Genomic DNA, 21248 nt, shown 5'->3' on the forward strand with positions numbered 1-21248 from the left:
GTTTGATGTTTTGTGCTTTTGACGGGCCGTGTCGCCAGGAGCGCAGCTTAGGAGGAGCAGTTCATCTGTGGGGCCCATTCATTCCGCGTAAAACACCGCATCGGATCCATATGGAAAGTGAACATGTGCGTGAAAGCTGCATTTGTCCCCATGGAAACATCTGCACATCAGGACCAGCCGCGTGATTGGCCATCATCCAAGTCTGACTGGCTAATGCAGAGCAGCTCACCGTTAGTGCATGTTCAATGCACAACACAGACACCTGGTCCTCGTGTCTCGTTTCTCTCCAACTCTGAAGACAAAACCCTGATTTTTAATGATACCTCGAATGGAATGCAATTACAAATAACAGAAGTTTTCCCGTCACCGGTTGTCTCCGCGTAACTCACCCACTTATGGGCTACTGTGGGAACCCATCCTCTCATTTGCTCCTTTGCTTGCCGAACGACTGCCTTTCCGGGGTTTGTCCTCACTGCAATAACATCATACACTTTGGTTTAATCTTTTCACGTGAAAACGATGAATGAACACATTTTTGATATTAGACAACTGTACCGGAGCACCTTAAAGAAGTGAAAAGTACAAGAAAGGAAAAGACTTGCATGTGTAACAGCCTCCACTCTTCTAGGGAGACTTGTAGGAAATGTTTGTCTTTGGGTTACGGCCTCATTTCAAAATAAACGTAACGCTAACATTTTGTGCATCATTTGTTGATCCCCCTTTTACAGCCTCAAGTCTTCATTAATATGATGCGTGTATTTTTGACAAGAATTCCGGTCATTGTCATGTCAAGTCTTCTCAAGTCTTTATGATGCTTTCCGCTAGGGCAGGGGTGCCCAAACTTTTTGGATCGAAGATCGACTTTTCGATCAACTAACCTCCCGGGATCTACCCTTACCGGGGTGCGCAACGCACACACACACACAAATTTGAGATTTATCTGCTTTATTTTATTCATTCATTCATCTTCCGAGCCGCTTGATCCTCACTAGGGTCGCGGGGGGTGCTGGAGCCTATCCCAGCTGTCTTCGGGCAGCAGGCGGGGGACACCCTGAATCGGTTGCCAGCCAATCGCAGGGCACACAGAGACGAACAACGATCCACGTTCACACTCACACCTAGAGACAATTTAGACTGTTCAATCAGCCTGCCACGCATGTTTCTGGAAAGTGGGAGGAAACCGGAGCACCCGGAGAAAACCCACGCAGGCCCGGGGAGAACATGCAAACTCCACACAGGGAGGCCGGAGCCGGAATCGAACCCTCTACCTCTGCACTGTGAAGCCGACGTGCTAACCACTGGACTACCGGGCTGCCCACCTCCAAATCTTCATTCATTCATTCATCTTCCTAACCGCTTGATCCTAACCAGGGTCGCGGGGGTGTTGGAGCCTATCCCAGCTGTCTCCGGGCAGTAGGCGGGGGACACCCTGAATCGGTTGCCAGCCAATTGCAGGGCACACAGAAACGAACAACCATTCGCACACACACTCACACCTCGGGACAATTTAGAGTGTCCAATCAGCCTGCCACGCATGTTTTTGGAATGTGGGAGGAAACCGGAGCACCCGGAGAAAACCCACGCAGGCCCGGGGAGAACATGCAAACTCCACACAGGGAGGCCGGAGCCGGAATCGAACCCTCTACCTCTGCACTGTGAAGCCGACGTGCTAACCACTGGACTACCGGGCTGCCCACCTCCAAATCTTCATTCATTCATTCATCTTCCTAACCGCTTGATCCTAACCAGGGTCGCGGGGGTGTTGGAGCCTATCCCAGCTGTCTCCGGGCAGTAGGCGGGGGACACCCTGAATCGGTTGCCAGCCAATTGCAGGGCACACAGAAACGAACAACCATTCGCACACACACTCACACCTCGGGACAATTTAGAGTGTCCAATCAGCCTGCCACGCATGTTTTTGGAATGTGGGAGGAAACCGGAGCACCCGGAGAAAACCCACGCAGGCCCGGGGAGGACATGCAAACTCCACACAGGGAGGCCGGAGCTGGAATCGAACCCGGTACCTCTGCACTGTGAAGCCGACGTGCTAACCACTGGACTACCGGGCCTCCCACAAAATGTCCTTTTTTATCAAAACATATTTGCAAGCTAATTTAACATGAATGAAGTAATCTGCCAAACTGCACGGGTTGGCTCAGCTGGTGCAAAAATTTAACCCCTTACTTGCTCCAACTCGCTCGGATTCTTTCCTCATGTAACGTCTTTAACAGGTGAGGCAAGGTAAACTTTATCAAATATTTGAAACTTGGCGGCACATACCGCACGGTCAAAAGCTTCCAACGTGTTAATCAATCACTGCTTTTGCAACGTCTGACGGCCGCAATGTCTTCGGTAATGTTCAGCTTGATGACTCCATGATTGCCTTCCACCAGACTCATTCATTCATTCATTCATCTTCCTAACCGCTTGATCCTCACTAGGGTCGCGGGGGGCGCTGGAGCCAATCCCAGCTGTCTCCGGGCAGTAGGCGGGGGATACCCTGAATCGGTTGCCAGCCAATCGCAGGGCACACAGAAACGAACAACCATTTGCACTCACACTCACACCTAGGGACAATTTAGAGTGTTTAATCAGCCTGCCATGCATATTTTTGGAATGTGGGAGAAAACCCACGCAGGCCCGGGGAGAACATGCAAACTCCACACAGGGAGGCCGGAGCTGAATCCACCAGACTCGTTTTTTATTATTTATTTGGCTGCTTTTCTCTCCTGAGGGGTCGGAAAAGTTGTGCGACACAGTGATCTATTCGCTACAATGGCAAGATTGACTCCTATTGTAAGCTCCTCTGTTTGCTGCCCTGCGCTCGTGGAAGCAATGCACGTCAGTGTACGACGGAAGCCGGTAAAAAAAAAAAAAAAAAAAAATCCTGACGAATAAATTTGAAGAAATTAATAAGTGATTCATCACCCAGCCCTCCATTCAACCATTCAGGTTACGATATTTGTACATGGTCACGTCATACTGAGTAGCCAGGCCGTTTTCCAACGTCACAGTAAGTTCCATTTATGTTTTTTTTTTTTTGGTTCGTGGTTTCAATTCTGGCATTTGAGGCGCAATTTAAATTCTAATTACCGGTATACTACTTTTTGTTGTTTTCCACTCTGAAAGTGTTTTCCACTTCTCAACGATGACATTTGGTGTGGTCTTTGTGTGTCACGTCCGGTAGTGATTTAATGAAGTCATGAATAAGACCTACTCAGGTGGCGGGGTTGAAGCTGCGGTGGACAGGTTGACTGCAGGCGTGTTCCCCTTCCCTCGAAATTGATCCGCTATGGAACCAAAGCCATCGCTGGCGAGGTCCTGATGGTGAGAAAAACACAGTCATGTTGAACACCGTTGGCTTAAAGTAACAAGAAATGGAAAAGCCGAAAGTTTGTGAAAAGCGGTTCACGTCGAATGACAAGCGCACATACACACTGTGTTAAGCTCTCCTGGAAGAGAAGGATGGACTGCAGATTGAGGAGGCCGTTGACTTTTTCCTCCACCAACTTCAAGCAGGCCGTCATGTGCTCATCCAGGGATCTGTCACAAGAGCTCAACGTGCTGGACATGTCCATACTTTGATAGCTGATGTCAAGTAACGTTTCGACACCTGGAAAAACAACAACATGGGCGTAATTAACTGATGGCTCATGTACTTGGGAGATGTACAAAGAAACAGGTGGCAAAGGAAAACATCGTTGCATACATTTCTCCAGTTATCTGTCCATCCATTTTCTATCCTACTTATGCCCGCGAGGGTAACGGGTGAGGTGGACTTTTCATTTTTAATTTGGTGCCTTGAGATAGAATTGCCTTGATTTCCCTAGTGTTTCACAATACAAGAAATCACTTGGCTGTTTTTTTGTCATGGGATGCAAGGGGGGTCGGGGGGGGGGGCAAATGCACTTCAGACTCCCACCACAAACTTTTATCACACCTGACCATCAATTCACATTGGTTTCCTTTCGCTGGAAGGACAATACCTGTTGGTGGTGGTAATGCAGCATTAAGCTCGTCAGGCGTATGCGGGAAGAGTTGTTATGATTGTATTATTGTTGATGCTTGGTGGTTTTTTTTTTTGTGAATTTAATGTTGAATGTTCTGTAAAAAGCTTTGTTACAGCACCAGCGGTTGTAAAAGCACCATATACGGTGATAGCTCGCTATTTCGCGGTTCGTTTATCGCGGCTTCGGTGCATCGCGGATTTTTTTCAAACATTAAAATATTTTTTTTTAAGTGTTTTTTTTTTTCAAGTCTGCAAAAATCAGTGTCTAAGTGTTGTTTACGATGCGTGCTACTCTGCGTGCCACTCTGCTCAAGCGTGGAAGGTCCACGTGGGGCACGTGTGCGCATGCACGCATGGGTGCAAGCGAGTGTGTATTGATGAGAGAGAGAAAGAGAGAGAGAGAGAGAGAGAGAGAGAGAGAGAGAGAGAGAGAGAGAGAGAGAGAGAGAGAGAGAGAGAGAGAGAGAGAGAGAGAGAGAGAGAGAGAGAGAGATTTATAAGAACAAAAGCGGGTCTCTCCATCCTTAATTGTCTAAACAACCTTAATTGACTAATCAGAAACTGCTGCACGGGAGGGATGTGTGTGTGTGTGTGTGTGGGTGTGGGTGTGCGTTAGTGCGCTCTGCTCAAGTGCAAAGGCCCACGTGGGGCATATACGTGTTAATTGGTCGTTACTTCACGGATTTTCGTTTATCGCGGGTGGTTTTAGTCACCGCGATAAACGAGGGATTACTGTACATAAAGATGTTTTTTTTTGTTGTTGTTATTATACAGCGTACAAGATACAACTGGATTTTCAGCTGCTCTGCTGTACCTTTTTTAAGGTTGTTGACAATATTTTCCAAGAAGTCAATTCGCTTTTCGTAGCCGCTTAGCTGCTCCTCAGTTGTCTCTTGCTTGGTGGTAATGGCCGTCTGGAGAGCTTTGCGGTCCTGACCCTGTTGTTTCTGCTCGGCAACAAAGAGCTCGCTCTCCTTGTAGAGCTTTGGGGTGGGGACAAAGCGAGCGTCACATTAATTCCTATGACAACCGAACTGGACGTTTCCAATGACCTAGTTTGGAATATGAGCGGCATTAAACCTGAGCGATCTGCTGTTTCATGTCCTCCACTTCCCAGTGCTGATAGTTGACAAAGCTCAGTAACGAATAGTTCTCCTCCTCCACTGATGAAAAGAAAACGGCAAATTACTTTCAAGGAAAATCACTCCTGTGATTCTTGAGCATTGCTGAATTTTGAACCCTACTTCTTAAGAAGTTTTCCACCAGTGTGTCAAGGTCATTCTCTCCCGTCTCAATAAGGATTTTCCTGGTGGTATCTTCCAGATGGGCCAACTTCTGTAGCTGATCCAGAAGATCCGCTGTGGACAAAGTTAAGTGGATTAAATTTCTTTGGTAAATGTTAATGAGGGACTTTTTTTTTTGTTTTTTTTTTTCTAGAAATAATGAAGCGTGTCCAAATCTGGTCCCTGAGGGCCCCTTTCCCGCATGTTTTAGATGTCTCCCTCCTCCAACACACCTGATTCAATGATCAGGAATGTTATCGGGCTTGCTTATGAGCTGATCATTTGAATTAGATGTGTCGGAGGAGGGAGAGATGTGAAACAGACAGGACAGCGCCCCCTCGAGGACTGCAGCTGGACATAGTCTGCGTTAGACAAACATGTACATGTTTATTCTAAGCTATCGATCCATCCGTCCTTCTCATCGAGTAAAGGTTCTTCACCTTTCTCTCGGTCAGAGCCTTCGTCGCCGGCATTCTTGATGTTGACCATCGCCTCAAGGTTGCAGTGTGTGGCGATTTCATGCTCCAGGTTGGTTGTCGTTTGAGTGTACTGAGCTTCGAACTGAGCCTTTTGCTCCTTCAGCTTCTTCTGCTTGATCTGGATTGCAACGCTAAATGTCGAACACAGTACAGTGAGTGAACAGTTCAACACTTGCACGTCGAAGGATAAAAATGAAGGATTCCCTTTCCATACATTCGTTGGGTCACAGGTGAGCGAGATTTTCTCAACTGGCTTCGGGTGATAGGACGTGTACACCTTGGCCCGGTGGCCAGTGTAGACTCGAGGTGTTTGCAAATTGGTTTAGAGAACACCAAGTGCAGGTTTTCAATCAAAGTATCTGTAGTTCCTACATGTGTCCACTTGAGGGCGCACCGACGCAGCATTTTATTCATATGAAAATGAACTTATACTGCCCAAGTATTTGAGGACAGTGAATTTTACAGAGTGCCTGTCAACAGCATGAGTTCAAAAGAGGTTGGACTGGTGGAACCCTTTTATGTTTTGTCTATTCCCTGCGATAACTGCACTCCTCTTTCTGAATAGTTCCCAGTTTCGTTTGTATGGGGTGATGAGTCAGTTAAGGATGTCAAGAGTTTCAGATGGATGTGTACATTTATGCCACTTTGAAATTATTTCAGTCTCATAACACTTTTTTAAAAATAAAAAGTGACCTGTTTTTGGACTGTGGGAGGGATTAAATCCACATAAGACCAGAGAGAGCATGCCAACTCTACGCACTCTTTTCTCCAGGGTAGTGATGGGCAAGTGAAGCTTCATGAAGCATTTGTGGTAGTTTTTGACTCCTCTAGATGGCACTCATGGCAGTGAGAATTTTAATACATTTCCATTGCACTAAACCTTTTTACCAAGAGCACATTGTGGAGGGTTCAAAAAATATCACAAGTGCTTCATGAAGCTTCGTTTACCTATCATTAATCCAGGGACTCCTGCTTCCTCCCACGTTCAGCAAACGCACATTTTAGGTAAGTTGAAGACTCTAAAATTGTTTAAATTGTTGAATTGTGAATGTTTGATTGTCTGCATTTCAATTGGGGTTAACTGGTGACCAGTCCATGGTGTACCTCACCTCTCGCCCAAACTCAGTTGGGATTGGCTCGAGGGACACATATAGGGGTGGAAGCATGGGTCGACACACGTAGTACATAAACTGTCAGCATGATCATATTTATCGCGAGTCAAGAATAGTTCCTTCGCTTACGATTGGAAGAAAACAAAATGCAGATCAACTTACGTTCACTCACATAATGCCTCAAGTGGTTAAAAATGGTTAAAGGCAAAACAAATGGATTGAGATGTAAAGGAGCATTCACCTGGCGTTGTTGGCTTTCGTACACATCGCGCTCAAGTCCGAAATTTCCTTGCGGATGGCTTGCAACTCCTGGAGAAGACAACATGGGCAACATCAAACACACATTCCTGCTGTTGCAAGCTCGAGCAATGGAGGTGCAAGTGCAGTGCAAAATGTATTTCTCGGAAACATTTCAACAGGAGCATTCTCGGGGCCGACCTTTTTCAGTTGAAGCTGTATTTGCAGGAATTCGTTCTTTTCCATCTCCAGCATGTCTAGTTCCTTCTTTAACTGCCCGTTCCTAATCATCAGCTCATTGAAGCATATGTGACCCTTTAAAAAAAAAAAATCATGACTACTTTTAGCTTTGAATGATGGATGTGAGGTATCGAAGCACGAACCTTGTACAGTTTGTCCTCTTTCGACAAGATATCTTTTATGGAAGTGTCTTCACATTTCGTATTATGCGGCGCGGTCCCCCCTCTCTGTGCGACCAACTTCCTCTCCCATTCCAAAATCTAGGAAGCAAGCAAAAGATGATGGGTTGGCATGACACTGCGCAACTGTTTTAGCACGACCGTTCTAACCTGCTTTTTAAAAGACACCAGATTGGTTTTGTTTGCTAGTATCTCCTCCTCTATACTCTCCTCGCTGGACAAAAGGGTATCGAGATCTTGCACAGCGTTGACTTCTTTCTTTTGGTTAGAACTGCTCTGAGCGATGGTGAGGATGTGTAAAAGTTCGTCATGTTCAGTCTGGAGCCTCTGGATCTCTCTGCTGCTCAGACGAGGATAAAAGCAAATACACTTGCACTTCAAGCCAACAGAGCAATGAGAATTTATGTTTCGGTATGGCATGGGCATGAATAAGGAATTAAGGATTGATTAAAAAAAAAATACAAAAAAAAGTAACCCACTTGCCTGTCTTTCAGAAGGAGGCTTTGAATTTTGTCATCGTATGCCTGTTTGTCCTTTACAGCTTGACGAAATTGTAGCTTTAATTTGTGCAGGTCATTTTCAGCTGCAATTAAAAACACAAATGCAATTTCATCGTAATCTCATTGTTTCGCGTGAGACAGTGAGGGCAAAAATGCCCTGCTACTACAGATACCATTTACATTCATTCATTCATCTTCCGAGCCGCTTGATCCTCACTAGGGTCGCGGGGGGTGCTGGAGCCGATCCCAGCTGTCTTCGGGCAGTAGGCGGGGGACACCCTGAATCGGTTGCCAGCCAATCGCAGGGCACACAGAAACGAACAACCATTCGCACTCACACTCACACCTAGGGACAATTTAGAGTGTTCAATCAGCCTGCTACGCATGCTTTTGGAATGTGGGAGGAAACCGGAGCACCCGGAGAAAACCCACGCAGGCCCGGGGAGAACATGCAAACTCCACACAGGGAGGCCGGAGCTGGAATCGAACCCGGTACCTCTGCACTGTGAAGCCGACGTGCTAACCACTGGACTACCGGGCCGCCCGCCATTCACAATAATGTGTATATATATATATATCGTATATTTTCAGGCCCCAAAACATGTTTGCAATATGTAAAAGTCAACAGTCAAGCCATCATTGTCACGCCTATTTTCTGAGGATGTAGGATGACTTTAAACAATCATGCATTGTTGTTGTTGGTCCAGTGTCACAGCACAGGGTTGTTTTGGATCTGGCAGCTTGTTTCTAACCAATAAGAACCACAAACTGTGCGTGATGTCACTTACGATTTTCCTCCTGTGATCGACCTCGGGCAGACCGTTTCATGTTTCATGAGAGTGAGAGCAGACCTCCAGTCTAAGAAACAACACAGCAGTTGGCGTGATTAAAGTACTTTTTAAAAATGTTTCGCATGACTTAAGCTTATCTTTTGTCGCAAATAGAGTTGACCATATTTCAATACAACAGAGCAAAGCTAAATTATACGTAGCAAGAATATTCCACCCCCCCCCCCAAAAAACCACCTTATCCCCAAAAATAGTACTTTTTAGTTCCACAAAAGAGTATTGCGCATTTGCACGAAATTCATTTTTCTAATGTGACTAGAATATGCGACTGCATTGATGGAACATTTACATGTCATTATTTTAGTGTGACTAACTGTAGATAGAAATTGGATGCATCCATCTATTTTGTATACCGCATATCTTCATGAGGGCAATGAGTGAGTTTGAGCTGAGCTGATCCTGGGGCCAAGAAGGCCATCACTGTGCAAGTGCAATCTCCGACTCAACCAACCTGGCTCCTTATTTTTTTTCTTTTTCCCAAGATCAATGAAGTTATCCAGGGAACAACATGGCCTTGATGACGAAACAGCAGAGAATCCCGGAAGAGTCCTTCCAGGAGTTCATGAAGGCTTAGCAGAGAAGGCTTGGAAAATGTTTTGGACTCTAGGAGAATTAATTCTTTGTAGGGGAATTTGTTTTGTGACAACAGTCCTGCAACGTTTTACACAGACTTTGCAAGCAACTCAATCAATATACTTCCCAGTTTTCCTTAACTGTCATCATATTACTATCATATGTAGACTATTCTTTACTAAATGCCAATAATCATAATCTACAGTTTTACTTGCATTTAGATCAGAATAAAACATTTGTTTAATCAGTTCTCAGTGTTATCTATCTATCTCTTTCTTTATCATCAACATATAATTTCAAGTTTTGTTTAATTTTTAAAAATTGGGGATAGAGTTAGGTAAAACCTGAGAATGGTGCTCTGTCTCCCCCTGCAGGTTAGCTGAGGTTGCTAGCTCACGTAGCATCACGTCCAACAGCCCACTGAGTACACGTCCGCCGAGTCATCGTAGTGACGTCAACCTAACGTAAAATTAACGGGGGTCGGCTTCATTCAAAAACAAACAAAGAACAAAACCATTTCCAGTTACTAGTTAACGTTTGGGTCGCAAAGGCGGGTTGTGTTCTTGATAGCTCACGGTGTACGTCGACGGTAAGTGAATGTTGATCATGATCGCGGTCGTCATGGCCAAGCTCGGTAGCTGTTCCTGTCGTGACGTCACGCGCCAGCTGTGTGCACACTTCCGCGTTTATTACACAGCGTGAAGCACTGTGATACAGAGCACGGGGTGGATGACATCATTGTTCACTTTCTTGAATTTACTGCCCAGTAATAAAAGGATTTCCTTCTTCTTTGCTCTCTATCTATCAATCTGTCTATCTGTAGTATGTCTTTCTTTTCTATTTTCTCTCTTCTTCCTCCTCTTCCCACCTACCAACCAACCAGCATTCCCACCTCGTGCTATACTTTTCTTGGCACTTGAATTACTTGGCAAGAGATAAATTGATATTGTGAATCACTCAAATGTGTTCTCCACAATAACAATCCGGGCGTGATCAACAGAACAGCTCGAGAAAGGCGGAACATTCGTACAATACTTCGAGCTGATTGGGCGATGCCGCAATTTGCGCACGTCTCCCTAGTTTTTTTTTTTTTTTGACCAATCACGATAACGGATGAAAATGTCCACGCGTTGAGCAAATAGGAATATCAAACTCTTCTCAAATTCAGTAGGTAAAGAAACACAAATATCTTTATCAGCTAAAATGCTCAAAGTGCCCCTGCTCACCTTGAGCAAAAATGAAATTGGGGAATTCTGCTAGAGCAGAATTAATTGCAGCGCCCATGCGTTGGTCCACCGTTCTCGCCACGTTTGGTTTGTTTGTTTACCCCCAGACTCTGCACTTGTTGTTTTCGTCACATCCGCATATCGCACCCCCAAACACATCATGCCTACAAACTTTTCTTTTTTCTAACTCTTAGTGCACAGTCTTTTATGAACCACACATTTGAAATAGACAATTTATTATAGAATATGCCCAATATAAAACCGTTAAAATAGGATCCTTTTCAGAACAGGCTCCACAGGTCTAGAGTGGCAAGAAGGGTGTGTAGCGCAATGCTGTCATGACTGAATCACTGCAAACTTTGACCTGATGCGTGTGTAGGATTGCACCGAACTGTCCTTCGGTCAAGTCCAATACGCATACGATATGTAAAACCGACATGCACGTCAAGACAGAGGTAAAGGTCAAACTGCCGTTGCCTTATCCTTACCGGAGTCGTTTCGTCCTTAAACAAAACACACACAAGTGCCTGATTTCCTCCAGGAGCTTGTCCTGTGAGTCACAAGCTGTTTTTTGAATGAGTCAACTGTCAAGAGAGCTCACGCCAACTTCTCCCCTGCCCCCCCCCTCACGGCCCACCCTCGCACACGGGGGCACATGTCTCCCACGCCTTTACGTGGGCTTTAAGCTCACCATGGCATCACTTCCTCTCTCTTAAATCACTTATGACACATCTTCAAACAGCCCAGAGCAGTGGAGATTTATTGTCTGGCGCGGTTAAATCCATTGACCTCAGTGCTACAGCAAGGTTTCAGGAATTTAAAAAAAAAAAAAACCTTTTGACTTATCCGTCATAATCGACAAAGTATGTTTCTCTTTTTTTTCTTTTTCTTTCCGGAGACATGCTGTGACGAGTGGTGGCGTGTGGTGAATTTTCTGCTGAATTAATAGTCCAATAATAGTTCTTGCTCATGGTGAGTCAACAGGAAATGATGGAGCGGGAGTAAGGCAAAGGAAGAAACTGGAGTGGAGGTTGGAGGAACGAAAGGAGAAAATACAGGGAAAAAGAACCAGTGACTTTGTCATGTCCTAGGATTCTGAGCTATGCAGCGGGGAGGGACACCCGTGCACATAAACACACGCACGCACACATCCAAATAAAAGTCAGTCAAGTCAGTGATGTTATTGTCATTAATCTGTAGAATCGAGCAATGGTCCAGGGGTTCAAATGTTATATCTTGAGGGTATCCCCAATTAATTTGCTATAAATTATGTCATATCAGGGCGGCCCGGTAGTCCAGTGGTTAGCACGTCGGCTTCACAGTGCAGAGGTACCGGGTTCGATTCCAGCTCCGGCGTTCCTGTGTGGAGTTTGCATGTTCTCCCCGGGCCTGCGTGGGTTTTCTCCGGGTGCTCCGGTTTCCTCCCACATTCCAAAAATATGCATGGCAGGCTGATTGAACACTCTAAATTGTCCCTAGGTGTGAGTGTGAGTGCGAATGGTTGTTCGTCTCTGTGTGCCCTGCGATTGGCTGGCAACCGATTCAGGGTGTCCCCCGCCTACTGCCCGGAGACGGCTGGGATGGGCTCCAGCACCCCCCGCGACCCTAGTGAGGATCAAGCGGTTAGGAAGATGAATGAATGAATGAATGAATATGTCATATCACAAAAAAAAAAAGTGTGTCCTTATATATGATACACATAACAGGTACGTCCATAAAGCAAACAAATTGAACCAATTGGTCCTGCCTAACTTAGCTTTGGGCTTCTAAAAGACCTGATATGACTGTGATTTTTCATCACATAAATCGAACATCCTGTTTAAATAACGTTTTATTTATTCATTCATTCATTCATTCATCTTCCGAGCCGCTTGATCCTCACTAGGGTCGCGGGGGTTGCTGGAGCCTATCCCAGCCGTCTTCGGGCAGTAGGCGGGGGACACCCTGAATCGGTTGCCAGCCAATCGCAGGGCACACAGAAATGAACAACCACTCGCACTCACGCTCACACCTAGGGACAATTTAGAGCGTCCAATCAGCCTGCCACGCATGTTTTTGGAATGTGGGAGGAAACCGGAGCACCCGGAAAAAACCCACGCAGGCCCGGGGAGGACATGCAAACTCCACACAGGGAGGCCGGAGCTGGAATCGAACCCGGTACCTCTGCACTGTGAAGCCGATGTGCTAACCACTGGGCTACCGGGCCGCCCCCCAAAATAAATTGCAAGTATGAAATGTACAGACAATAAGAGCCCTGCAAGTTTGTGTGTGAATGTATGGGGGTGAGGTGTGGTCAACAGCAGCTCCTGCATGAGCCTGCTCCTCATGTTCATGCGCTTTAGTGTTCTGCCGGCGATTAAGAAACATACGAAAAGTATATCAGCACACCTCTTGCCAAAAGTCAGCCGGAGTAGACTCCAGTTCACCGTTTACCCATAAGTGATTTAGCGGTATATAAAACGGATGGATGAATAATTTGTAGTGGTGAACAAACTTTGCTGCTCCATACTGGATCTCATTCATCCTCTCAAAATGATAACTTTGTCTTTAAAGCCGGCAATTAAAGGGACCTATCAATCCTCGGCCAGTCCTCCTCCATTTTCCTCCGCGGGATGGTGGATGATTATTTGATAACTGAGCTTTATCCCATCCCATGAGGTCAAAGGTCGGCCCACTCAGACATCCGAGGAGCTTGATTCTTTCCTGCTTCCTCCTTCCTGTCACAGCCACTGAAAAAAAAAAGCAATTTCATGAAATGATTGGCATGTTTTTGTAAATCCCCTTCTGCAGTAGGTCGATTAAGTTTGTATATGAATGAAGAAAGAAAACAGACGTACAGTTTGAATAAAATCATTACTGTTCCATGTCAGGCTGACGGAAGTTGTGGGTGGGAGCACACAACTGGAGTTTCTCAAGTGTTGGATGATGCCCCACCTTGTTCCACCATTTTGTAGTCTGGGAAATAAGATTAATCATCAACTCAGGAAGGGCGGCCCGGTAGTCCAGTGGTTAGCACGTCGGCTTCACGGTGCAGAGGTACCGGGTTCGATTCCAGCTCCGTCCTCCCTGTGTGGAGTTTGCATGTTCTCCCCGGGCCTGCGTGGGTTTTCTCCGGGTGCTCCGGTTTCCTCCCACATTACAAAAACATGCGTGGCAGGCTGATTGGACGCTCTAAATTGTCCCTAGGTGTGAGTGTGAGTGCGAATGGTTGTTCGTTTCTGTGTGCCCTGCGATTGGCTGGCAACCGGTTCAGGGTGTCCCCCGCCTACTGCCCGAAGACGGTTGGGATAGGCTCCAGCACCCCCCGCGACCCCAGTGAGGATCAAGCGGCTCGGAAGATGAATCAACTCAGGAAATCGATTTTTTTGGGGGGGGGGGGGGGGGGGGGAGGTGGTGGGCCACTTCAATCTCACCAGTAACCCACACATGTATGAATCCTTAAAAGACAGAACCTCATCCATTTTCCACACCGCTTATCCTGAAGATGGTCACCGGAATCGCTCAAGCCTATCCCAGCTGACTTTGGGCGAAAGGCGGAATAACCCCCGAACTGGTCGCCAGTCAGGCACAGGGCACACGTGTGGAGGCAAACATCCATACACACCCACATTTACACCATCACTGGGTGGGAACCCAGACGTTGTATCGGTCTGTCGTGGTGAAGAAGGAGCTGAGCCAAAGGGCGAAGCTCTCAATTTACCGGTCGATCTACGTCCCAACCCTCACCTATGGTCACGAGCTATGGGTCGTGACCGAAAGAACGAGATCCCGGATACAAGCGGCCGAAATGAGTTTTCTCCGGAGGGTGTCCGGGCTCTGCCTTAGAGATAAGGTGAGAAGCTCAGTCATCCGGGAGGGGCTCAGAGTCGAGCCGCTTCTCCTCCACATCGAGAGGAGCCAGATGAGGTGGCTTGGGCATCTGATTCGGATGCCTCCTGAGCGCCTCCCCGGTGAGGTGTTCCGGTCATGTCCCACCGGGAGGAGACCCCGAGGAAGACCCAGGACACGCTGGAGAGACTATGTCACCCAGCTTGCCTGGGAACGACTCGGGATCCCCCGGGGAGAGCTGGAAGAAGTAGCTAGGGAGAGGGAAGTCTGGGCTTCCCTGCTAAAGCTGTTGCCCCCGCGACCCGGCCCCGGATAAGCGCTAGATGATGGATGGATGGATGGATGGGTGGGAACCGATCCCACGCTGCCCGCACACAAGATTTGTTCTTGATTTTACTGCTTGGTGCTTTCTACCGCCTTTATTACCGATTCGTCTTACTGTTTATTGTGTATGTTAAATCGCTCCATGTACAGCACTTTGTATGCAGCGATGGCTGTTTGAAAGTGCTCTAGAAATACTGTTGACTTGACTTGACTTGACAAGTCACGCAAATGTATTACTACTACGCCATCAGTGACTCAAGACGGAACTTTTGAGAAAAAAACAAAACAAACATTGATTTTATCATCTAAATTCAGGCATTGAGCAATTCAAGTATAGTGAGTAGCCTGAAAACACCAGTCTGGCTGTAATTACTATTACATGTTTGTACACAGCTGGTTCCTCTATAAGAGAATTCCCCGTGACACTGTGTCAGCAAATCAACTGAGCACAGATGTATTTACCATGCCGCATGTATGTTAACACAAACATTTGAGATGGAAGACAGATACGGTGGGAGCTCCGAAGTTAAATCACAATCTGTTCCGGTCTTTTCGTCTGGCAGCACAAAAAAAAAAAAAAGATCCGTCATCCACCAGTCGATCGTTAGACTTTTCATTTGAAGGCTCTCGTTTGGCCGTAGGCGTGAATGGTTGTTTGTCGCCAATTGACGTTGGAGTAGCTCTGTAAAATTGCCACCGGGGAAAGAAATCTGTCACGGTTTGAGAATCCAAAATGTCCGTCGCACTCCTCCGACACGATGTACAATGTACGCTGTCCGTTTCTTGAAAGTGAATTTGCTCTTCACAAGATACTCGAAAAGCTCAGAGCTCTTAAAGCAGGCGTCCAAACAAACACAGGGAATGTTTATCCTCAATTCAGCAGCTGTGTTGGAGGGCAGTAACACTTTACATCAGGGGTGTCCAAACTTTTTGCCAAGGGGGCCGTATTTTATGTGGTAAAATGTCGGGGGCCGACCTTGGCTGACATTCTTTACATTGAACAACAATATTGTTCAACAAATTTTAGTAAGCCAGTCTGTTTCACATTTCCATTTTTATTTGAATTTCAACAATCTTAAGAATTTCTTTTGGTCTGCTTATTCACTTGACTTTTTCTTAAACAGAAGTCTCCTGAGTGCAAATTGATTGATTTGAAACATAAAATGTATCGCCATGACTTTTCAATAGTCACAAAACCTTTGACTCGAACAACAGGGAAATGAACAAGCAATACACATATCCACAACTGCAAGGATCATTTGAAATATGACATATCAGTCAATATAAACACGGAGTGATGTCTTGTTAACTCGTGAGTGATGCCCTCTAGTGTCTAAATGCTATTACTCATTTAGTGAATGCTATTACTCATTTAGCCACTAGAGGGAAGCAGTACTCTATGAAACATCACTCACCAGTCGACGAGACCTCAGTCAATGCAACACGTGTTCCATTGCGCCCAACCTGCGGGCCAGACGGCACTGATTTTATGACAGGGGCCGAGGGCCGGATGAAATTCGACCGCGGGCCGGATTTGGCCCGCGGGCCGGACTTTGGACATGCCTGCTTTACATGGACTGACTTTAGCTTCAAAAGATTATGGTGCTCAATAGCCAGTCCAGTTTCCGATCTGCTTTATCCTCACAAGGGTCCTGGGGGGGGGGGGTGCTGGAGCCTATCCCAGCCGTCTTCGAACCGGTTGCCAGCCAATTGCAAGGCACACAGAGACGAACGACCATCCGCGCTCACACTCACACCCAGAGATAATTTGGAGTGTACAATCAGCCTGCCATGCATGTTTTTGGAATGTGGGAGGAAACCGGAGTACCCGCAGAAAACCCACGCAGGCCCTGGGGAGAGCATGCAAACTCCAAATGGAGCCGGGATTGAACCCATGACCTCCGCATTTGTTGATGCTGAGTTCCGGTGCAGCCGGCTGGATAGACTTTCCTCGCCTGCTCTTGGACTTTGGCGTTTTTATCACTGTTGCGAGGAGCGGGCTGTTCGCTGCGTGGCTTGTCAAGAACCGATCCTGTTTCAGTTCACGAATTTTGCGAATTTATGTTCCGAGGCGTGATGACGACGGCATCACGTCTGTCTCAATGATACCTGAAACAACATTCGAAAGACTCAGTATTATGTGACCCTGTAGCAGCTGCAAGGACCTTTCAAGGCTTGATAAAGCACTCTGGAATTACAGCTCCCACGGTACTAACACACGTATACATGTACCGGTATATCAATCCGCAGATAGCTGCAAACATACCCACTCACCATCATTTGCCGAGACTCTCAGCAACTCCAAATCTCAAATTATAATACATGAAAACAAGTCCTGGTTGGGCATTGTTTTGTACAGTGAGTTCCTGCTCCTGCAGCAATGTCAAAGGAAAGCACACGAAAGGAGGGCTACAAATGTGGGAGTTGGGTTTCTGACTGAACTGACAGCTGTGGGGGACGCAGAGGTTCTCAAAGCAGGAAATGGCTTGACCTCCCACAGTGGGAGATCGCCCCGCCCTGACAACAACCCCCACAGCATCACGGGTCACCACGGGCGCCTACAGAGGACCGCGCAGCAAACGTGCTGGCCTATATGTGACAAGAATGTCCAATCTGGCATCACCTCAGCATCTTGAAAATCCAGAAGGACTTTCAAGATATTAGCATTGATGTGAATTTAGTGCAGTGTGAGGATTTCTCAATTTAAGGCACAGGGGGGGGGGGGGTCGTTCCATACCAGATGGCGCCGTTCTTTCAGTTTTATATTTAATACAGAGTCGTGATTATATTGAGCTTTTCTTCCCTAAGCCACGCCCCCAAAACAGAGGGCGGCTATTCACAGCGCAGCACCAAACAGAACTGATGTCTGACAGTTTAGTGGTGACAATGTGTTGAATTCAAGGATACATTTTATGACTTTTGAACTATTTTTCATATCCGGTCCATTTTAGCTAAACAATGGATTTTTCTTTTCCCTCTGTTTCCATTCATACACCTATTTTCTGTACAGCTTATCCCATTCAGGGTGACAGAGGAAGCTTGAGTCTATCAGAGGTCATTCGAGAATGACAGACAACACCCCGGACTGGTCGCCTGTCAATCAAGTCCCATTTTGAGACAGAGAAGCACTTACATTCATACGGCCACGGAGTGAGAACCGAAGCCGCGCTGCTTTGGAAGTCAGACCAGTTAAGCGGGGCTCCATTAGTGAACGGATCAATTGCTTGTTAGCGCTGAGATAAATTGACATTATGAAGGGAAAGTGGTTAGCACGTGGGCTTCACAGTGCAGAGGTACCGGGTTCGATTCCAGCTCCGGCCTCCCTGTGTGGAGTTTGCATGTTCTCCCCGGGCCTGCGTGGGTTTTCTCCGGGTGCTCCGGTTTCCTCCCACATTCCAAAAATATGCAAGGCTTCACAGTGCAGAGGTACCAGGTTCGATTCCAGCTCCGGCCTCCCTGTGTGGAGTTTGCATGTTCTCCCCGGGCCTGCGCGGGTTTTCTCCGGGTGCTCCGGTTTCCTCCCACATTCCAAAAACATGCATGGCAGGCTGATTGGACGCTCTAAATTGTCCCTAGGTGTGAGTGTGAGTGCGGATGGTTGTTCGTTTCTGTGTGCCCTGCGATTGGCTGGCAACCGATTCGGGGTGTCCCCCGCCTACTGCCCGAAGACAGCTGGGATAGGCTCCAGCACCCCCCGCGACCCTCGTGAGGATCAAGCGGCTCGGAAGATGAATGAATGAATGAATGAATGAAAGTAAAGTGGTCATTTTTAAACACACAATGTGAAATCCACTTTGTTTGATGTTTAGTTTGACAGTCAACTGCAAGTAGCCACAAACAGCTGGAGTGGAAGTTTTTGGAAGAAGTGTCGAACTGCTGCTTCTTGGGAAGTGAGTTGCGTTCATTGGCGGGCTTGTATCAAGAGAAATTTGTGAATTGGGTTACTCGTTTTTTAAGGCACTTAATGAAAAAGCCACTTGGAAAAAATGGAATTGAGTAACTTTAACACGGCAATTTTTTTTTTTTAGCGATGCTCCTTGTCCTGAGTAGGACAACCTTGGCATAAGAGTAGGACAACAAGTATACGCATTACTAGTGGAGCAAAAAAGGGCTTCACTAGTTCCACTGGTGACATTATAAAATTGTACTATTTGACTGATCGGACGCTACTCTGCAGTTTTGCCTCACTGGCATTATGTAGTTGCCTTTAGGCCCAATTTGTCCTACTAGTGAGGAAAAAGCTTACTTTCACATGTACCTTCAGATGGATACGAAGAATATCGACGATGTACTTGAACAGCTTTTCATAAAGCCGTTTAATGACTGACTGGGTGACAAGACTTTGAATCATTGTTGTCATTGCATCACGAACAGCAAAATTGCTACACCCTCAGTCATTCTTTTTACACTGAGTTGTTTGCCCAGTGAGTGGATTGGTCCGTCGAACATGAGGTGGATATCAAGGATAACGATTTATTGCGAAAAGAGGCTTTGTTGGTTCCGAGCAGCAACTGGCAGGGACAATGAATCCGAGGAATTCTGGTGTCGAATGGACAGTTAGCAGGGATGAGAGAAGACTGTGGCGGTTGGCCTTTTATCAGTTTGTTCATGTAAAGACGCCGCTGGACGGTTGGCAGGTCGGCCTTGGGTTTATGGCTAATGGTGGGATGACACAACAGGATGTGGAACTAACGCCATGTTTGTCAAAGCGCATGAGTATTCTTTGAGCAAATAAACCGTGAGTCGCGTCATGGGACCAGGACGGCGAGTGATTGCCGCAATACTGTCGTTGCACTCCATGCTCGTTGGATAAGTTTACACACACACAGGTTACGTGGATATAAACCACTCCTTGATATACAGTATATGATTTTTATTTTTATTTTTTATTGCCGCAAGCCCAGCGGAAGAGATCAGCAAAATAGATGGGAGCGACCGAGTTCACTGAGTCATCCGGTATCTTTTTTTTAATTTTTATTATTGATTTATTTGATCTGTAGTTCAGTGGCCTAGTGTTCAGCTCTCCCGGGAAGAAAGTTTCACATTTCCATCTACGTTTGCTCGGACCTTTCTGTGAAGAGTTTTCATGTTCCTCCTGCGCTTGTGTGGGTTTTATCTGGCTTCCTCCCACAGTCAAAAAACATGGAAGTTAATTACCCTGAAAACACTATGAGTGTGTGTGTGTGTGTGTGTGTGTGTGTGTGTGTGTGTGTGTGTGTGTGTGTGTGTGTGTGTGTGTGTGTGTGTGTGTGTGTGTGTGTGTGTGTGTGTGTGTGTGTGTGTGTGTGTGTGTGTGTTGCCAACCACTCATAAAGGCACCAGGTTATTAGTTACGGGAGTTAGTTATTATTCAGTTAGCCATTGATTCCGCTAGCTTGGCCTTGCTAGCTTGCGCGATGAGTAAAGCGGATTGATACAGGAAAGGGTATGTTGACGTTTCTCACAGTAAACATAGCTGAACTGAAAAACAAGGAGTGTTTGTTTTATGGGGGAGGAGGATCGATTCCTGTGTGTCATAAAGAGGTATCCATCAGTCACGTACGCAAATGAATACCTGTGATCCAATGACAGAATGTGTATTTTTCCATAGAGGTTGTTATTACCATAAGTCATGCAATATTCATTCGTAAGAATTGGGATGTATCATGTTTTCGGTAAAAGTCACATCTTTTCTTGGAAGTGTCGCCAAAATTCACCTGGTTACAAATTTCACCCCCACGGGTCACACGGAAGTTGCTTCACTGCATCATGAAGGGCAATTTTCCCTCCACCATGACACAAGGATCACTGCTACCACTTGTCACTGTACCGTTGTGCAGTCTGCGGGGTTCTGCCACTAATTTTCCCGAGTGGCAGTCTGTCAGTTTGTCTGCAACTAGTTGTGCTGTGATTTGAAATTTGAATCGCAGGTTAATTGTGTTGCAATGTTATAGATGCTAATCAAAAATGCCGTGTTGTAATCCCGGGAGCTTTGACAAAATAATTTACACCTCAAGGTATGCGGTGAATTCCAGCCAGGTGGACGCTGCCAAGTCATAGAGTATGTGAATATTGTATCATGTGTTGTACAATAATACCCGAATATATTTCCAATTTTGTACAAACCTGCGGCTTAAAAGCGAAGCGCTAAGTCGCTGTTGCCGAAATCCAAACACTCGCCTCTCTTTATATTATGCCAGTTCTCTCCACATGCAGAAGATTCAGATTCATAAAGATCAAAAGACGGGGGATCTTTGGTTTAATGGAGTTCCGTTCCCACAGCGGCAACGGAACCAGAATTTGTCCATTAAGTCGGAACATGCTGTAGTCTGTCAATAATCGATGCTAAAGCAGTGGTAAAGTCAAAATTGCAGAAATTCAGTGGTTCTCAAACTTTACATAGCAACTACCATGTAGGGCGGCCCGGTAGT

The 21248-nt window shown here is 46.3% G+C and overlaps 1 protein-coding gene across 4 annotated transcripts; it reads right to left on the minus strand.

The window, feature by feature from the left end:
• LOC127596542 (outer dynein arm-docking complex subunit 1-like) lies at window positions 1-10606 on the minus strand. 4 transcript variants are annotated; one of them, XM_052059235.1, is made up of 16 exons: window positions 9805-10605; window positions 9339-9538; window positions 8828-8897; window positions 8023-8122; window positions 7690-7879; window positions 7504-7620; window positions 7322-7435; window positions 7125-7192; window positions 5733-5902; window positions 5254-5367; window positions 5090-5172; window positions 4824-4992; window positions 3435-3613; window positions 3218-3321; window positions 390-472; window positions 1-292 (listed from the first exon to the last, which is right to left on the minus strand). In XM_052059235.1, the coding sequence occupies exons 3-15, from the start codon at window positions 8865-8867 to the stop codon at window positions 394-396; spliced, it is 1527 nt and encodes a 508-aa protein (XP_051915195.1). In that variant the 5' UTR covers window positions 8868-8897; window positions 9339-9538; window positions 9805-10605; the 3' UTR covers window positions 1-292; window positions 390-393. The 4 variants fall into 4 exon arrangements, with proteins under 4 accessions (XP_051915195.1, XP_051915194.1, XP_051915196.1 ...); XM_052059234.1 differs by having other exon boundaries at window positions 1-472; window positions 9805-10606; XM_052059236.1 differs by lacking the exon at window positions 9339-9538 and having other exon boundaries at window positions 1-472; window positions 9805-10606.
• Between the last annotated feature and the right edge of the window lie 10642 nt (window positions 10607-21248).

This window comes from Hippocampus zosterae, chromosome 2, assembly GCF_025434085.1.
Source record: "Hippocampus zosterae strain Florida chromosome 2, ASM2543408v3, whole genome shotgun sequence".
NCBI classification, from domain to species: domain Eukaryota; kingdom Metazoa; phylum Chordata; class Actinopteri; order Syngnathiformes; family Syngnathidae; genus Hippocampus; species Hippocampus zosterae.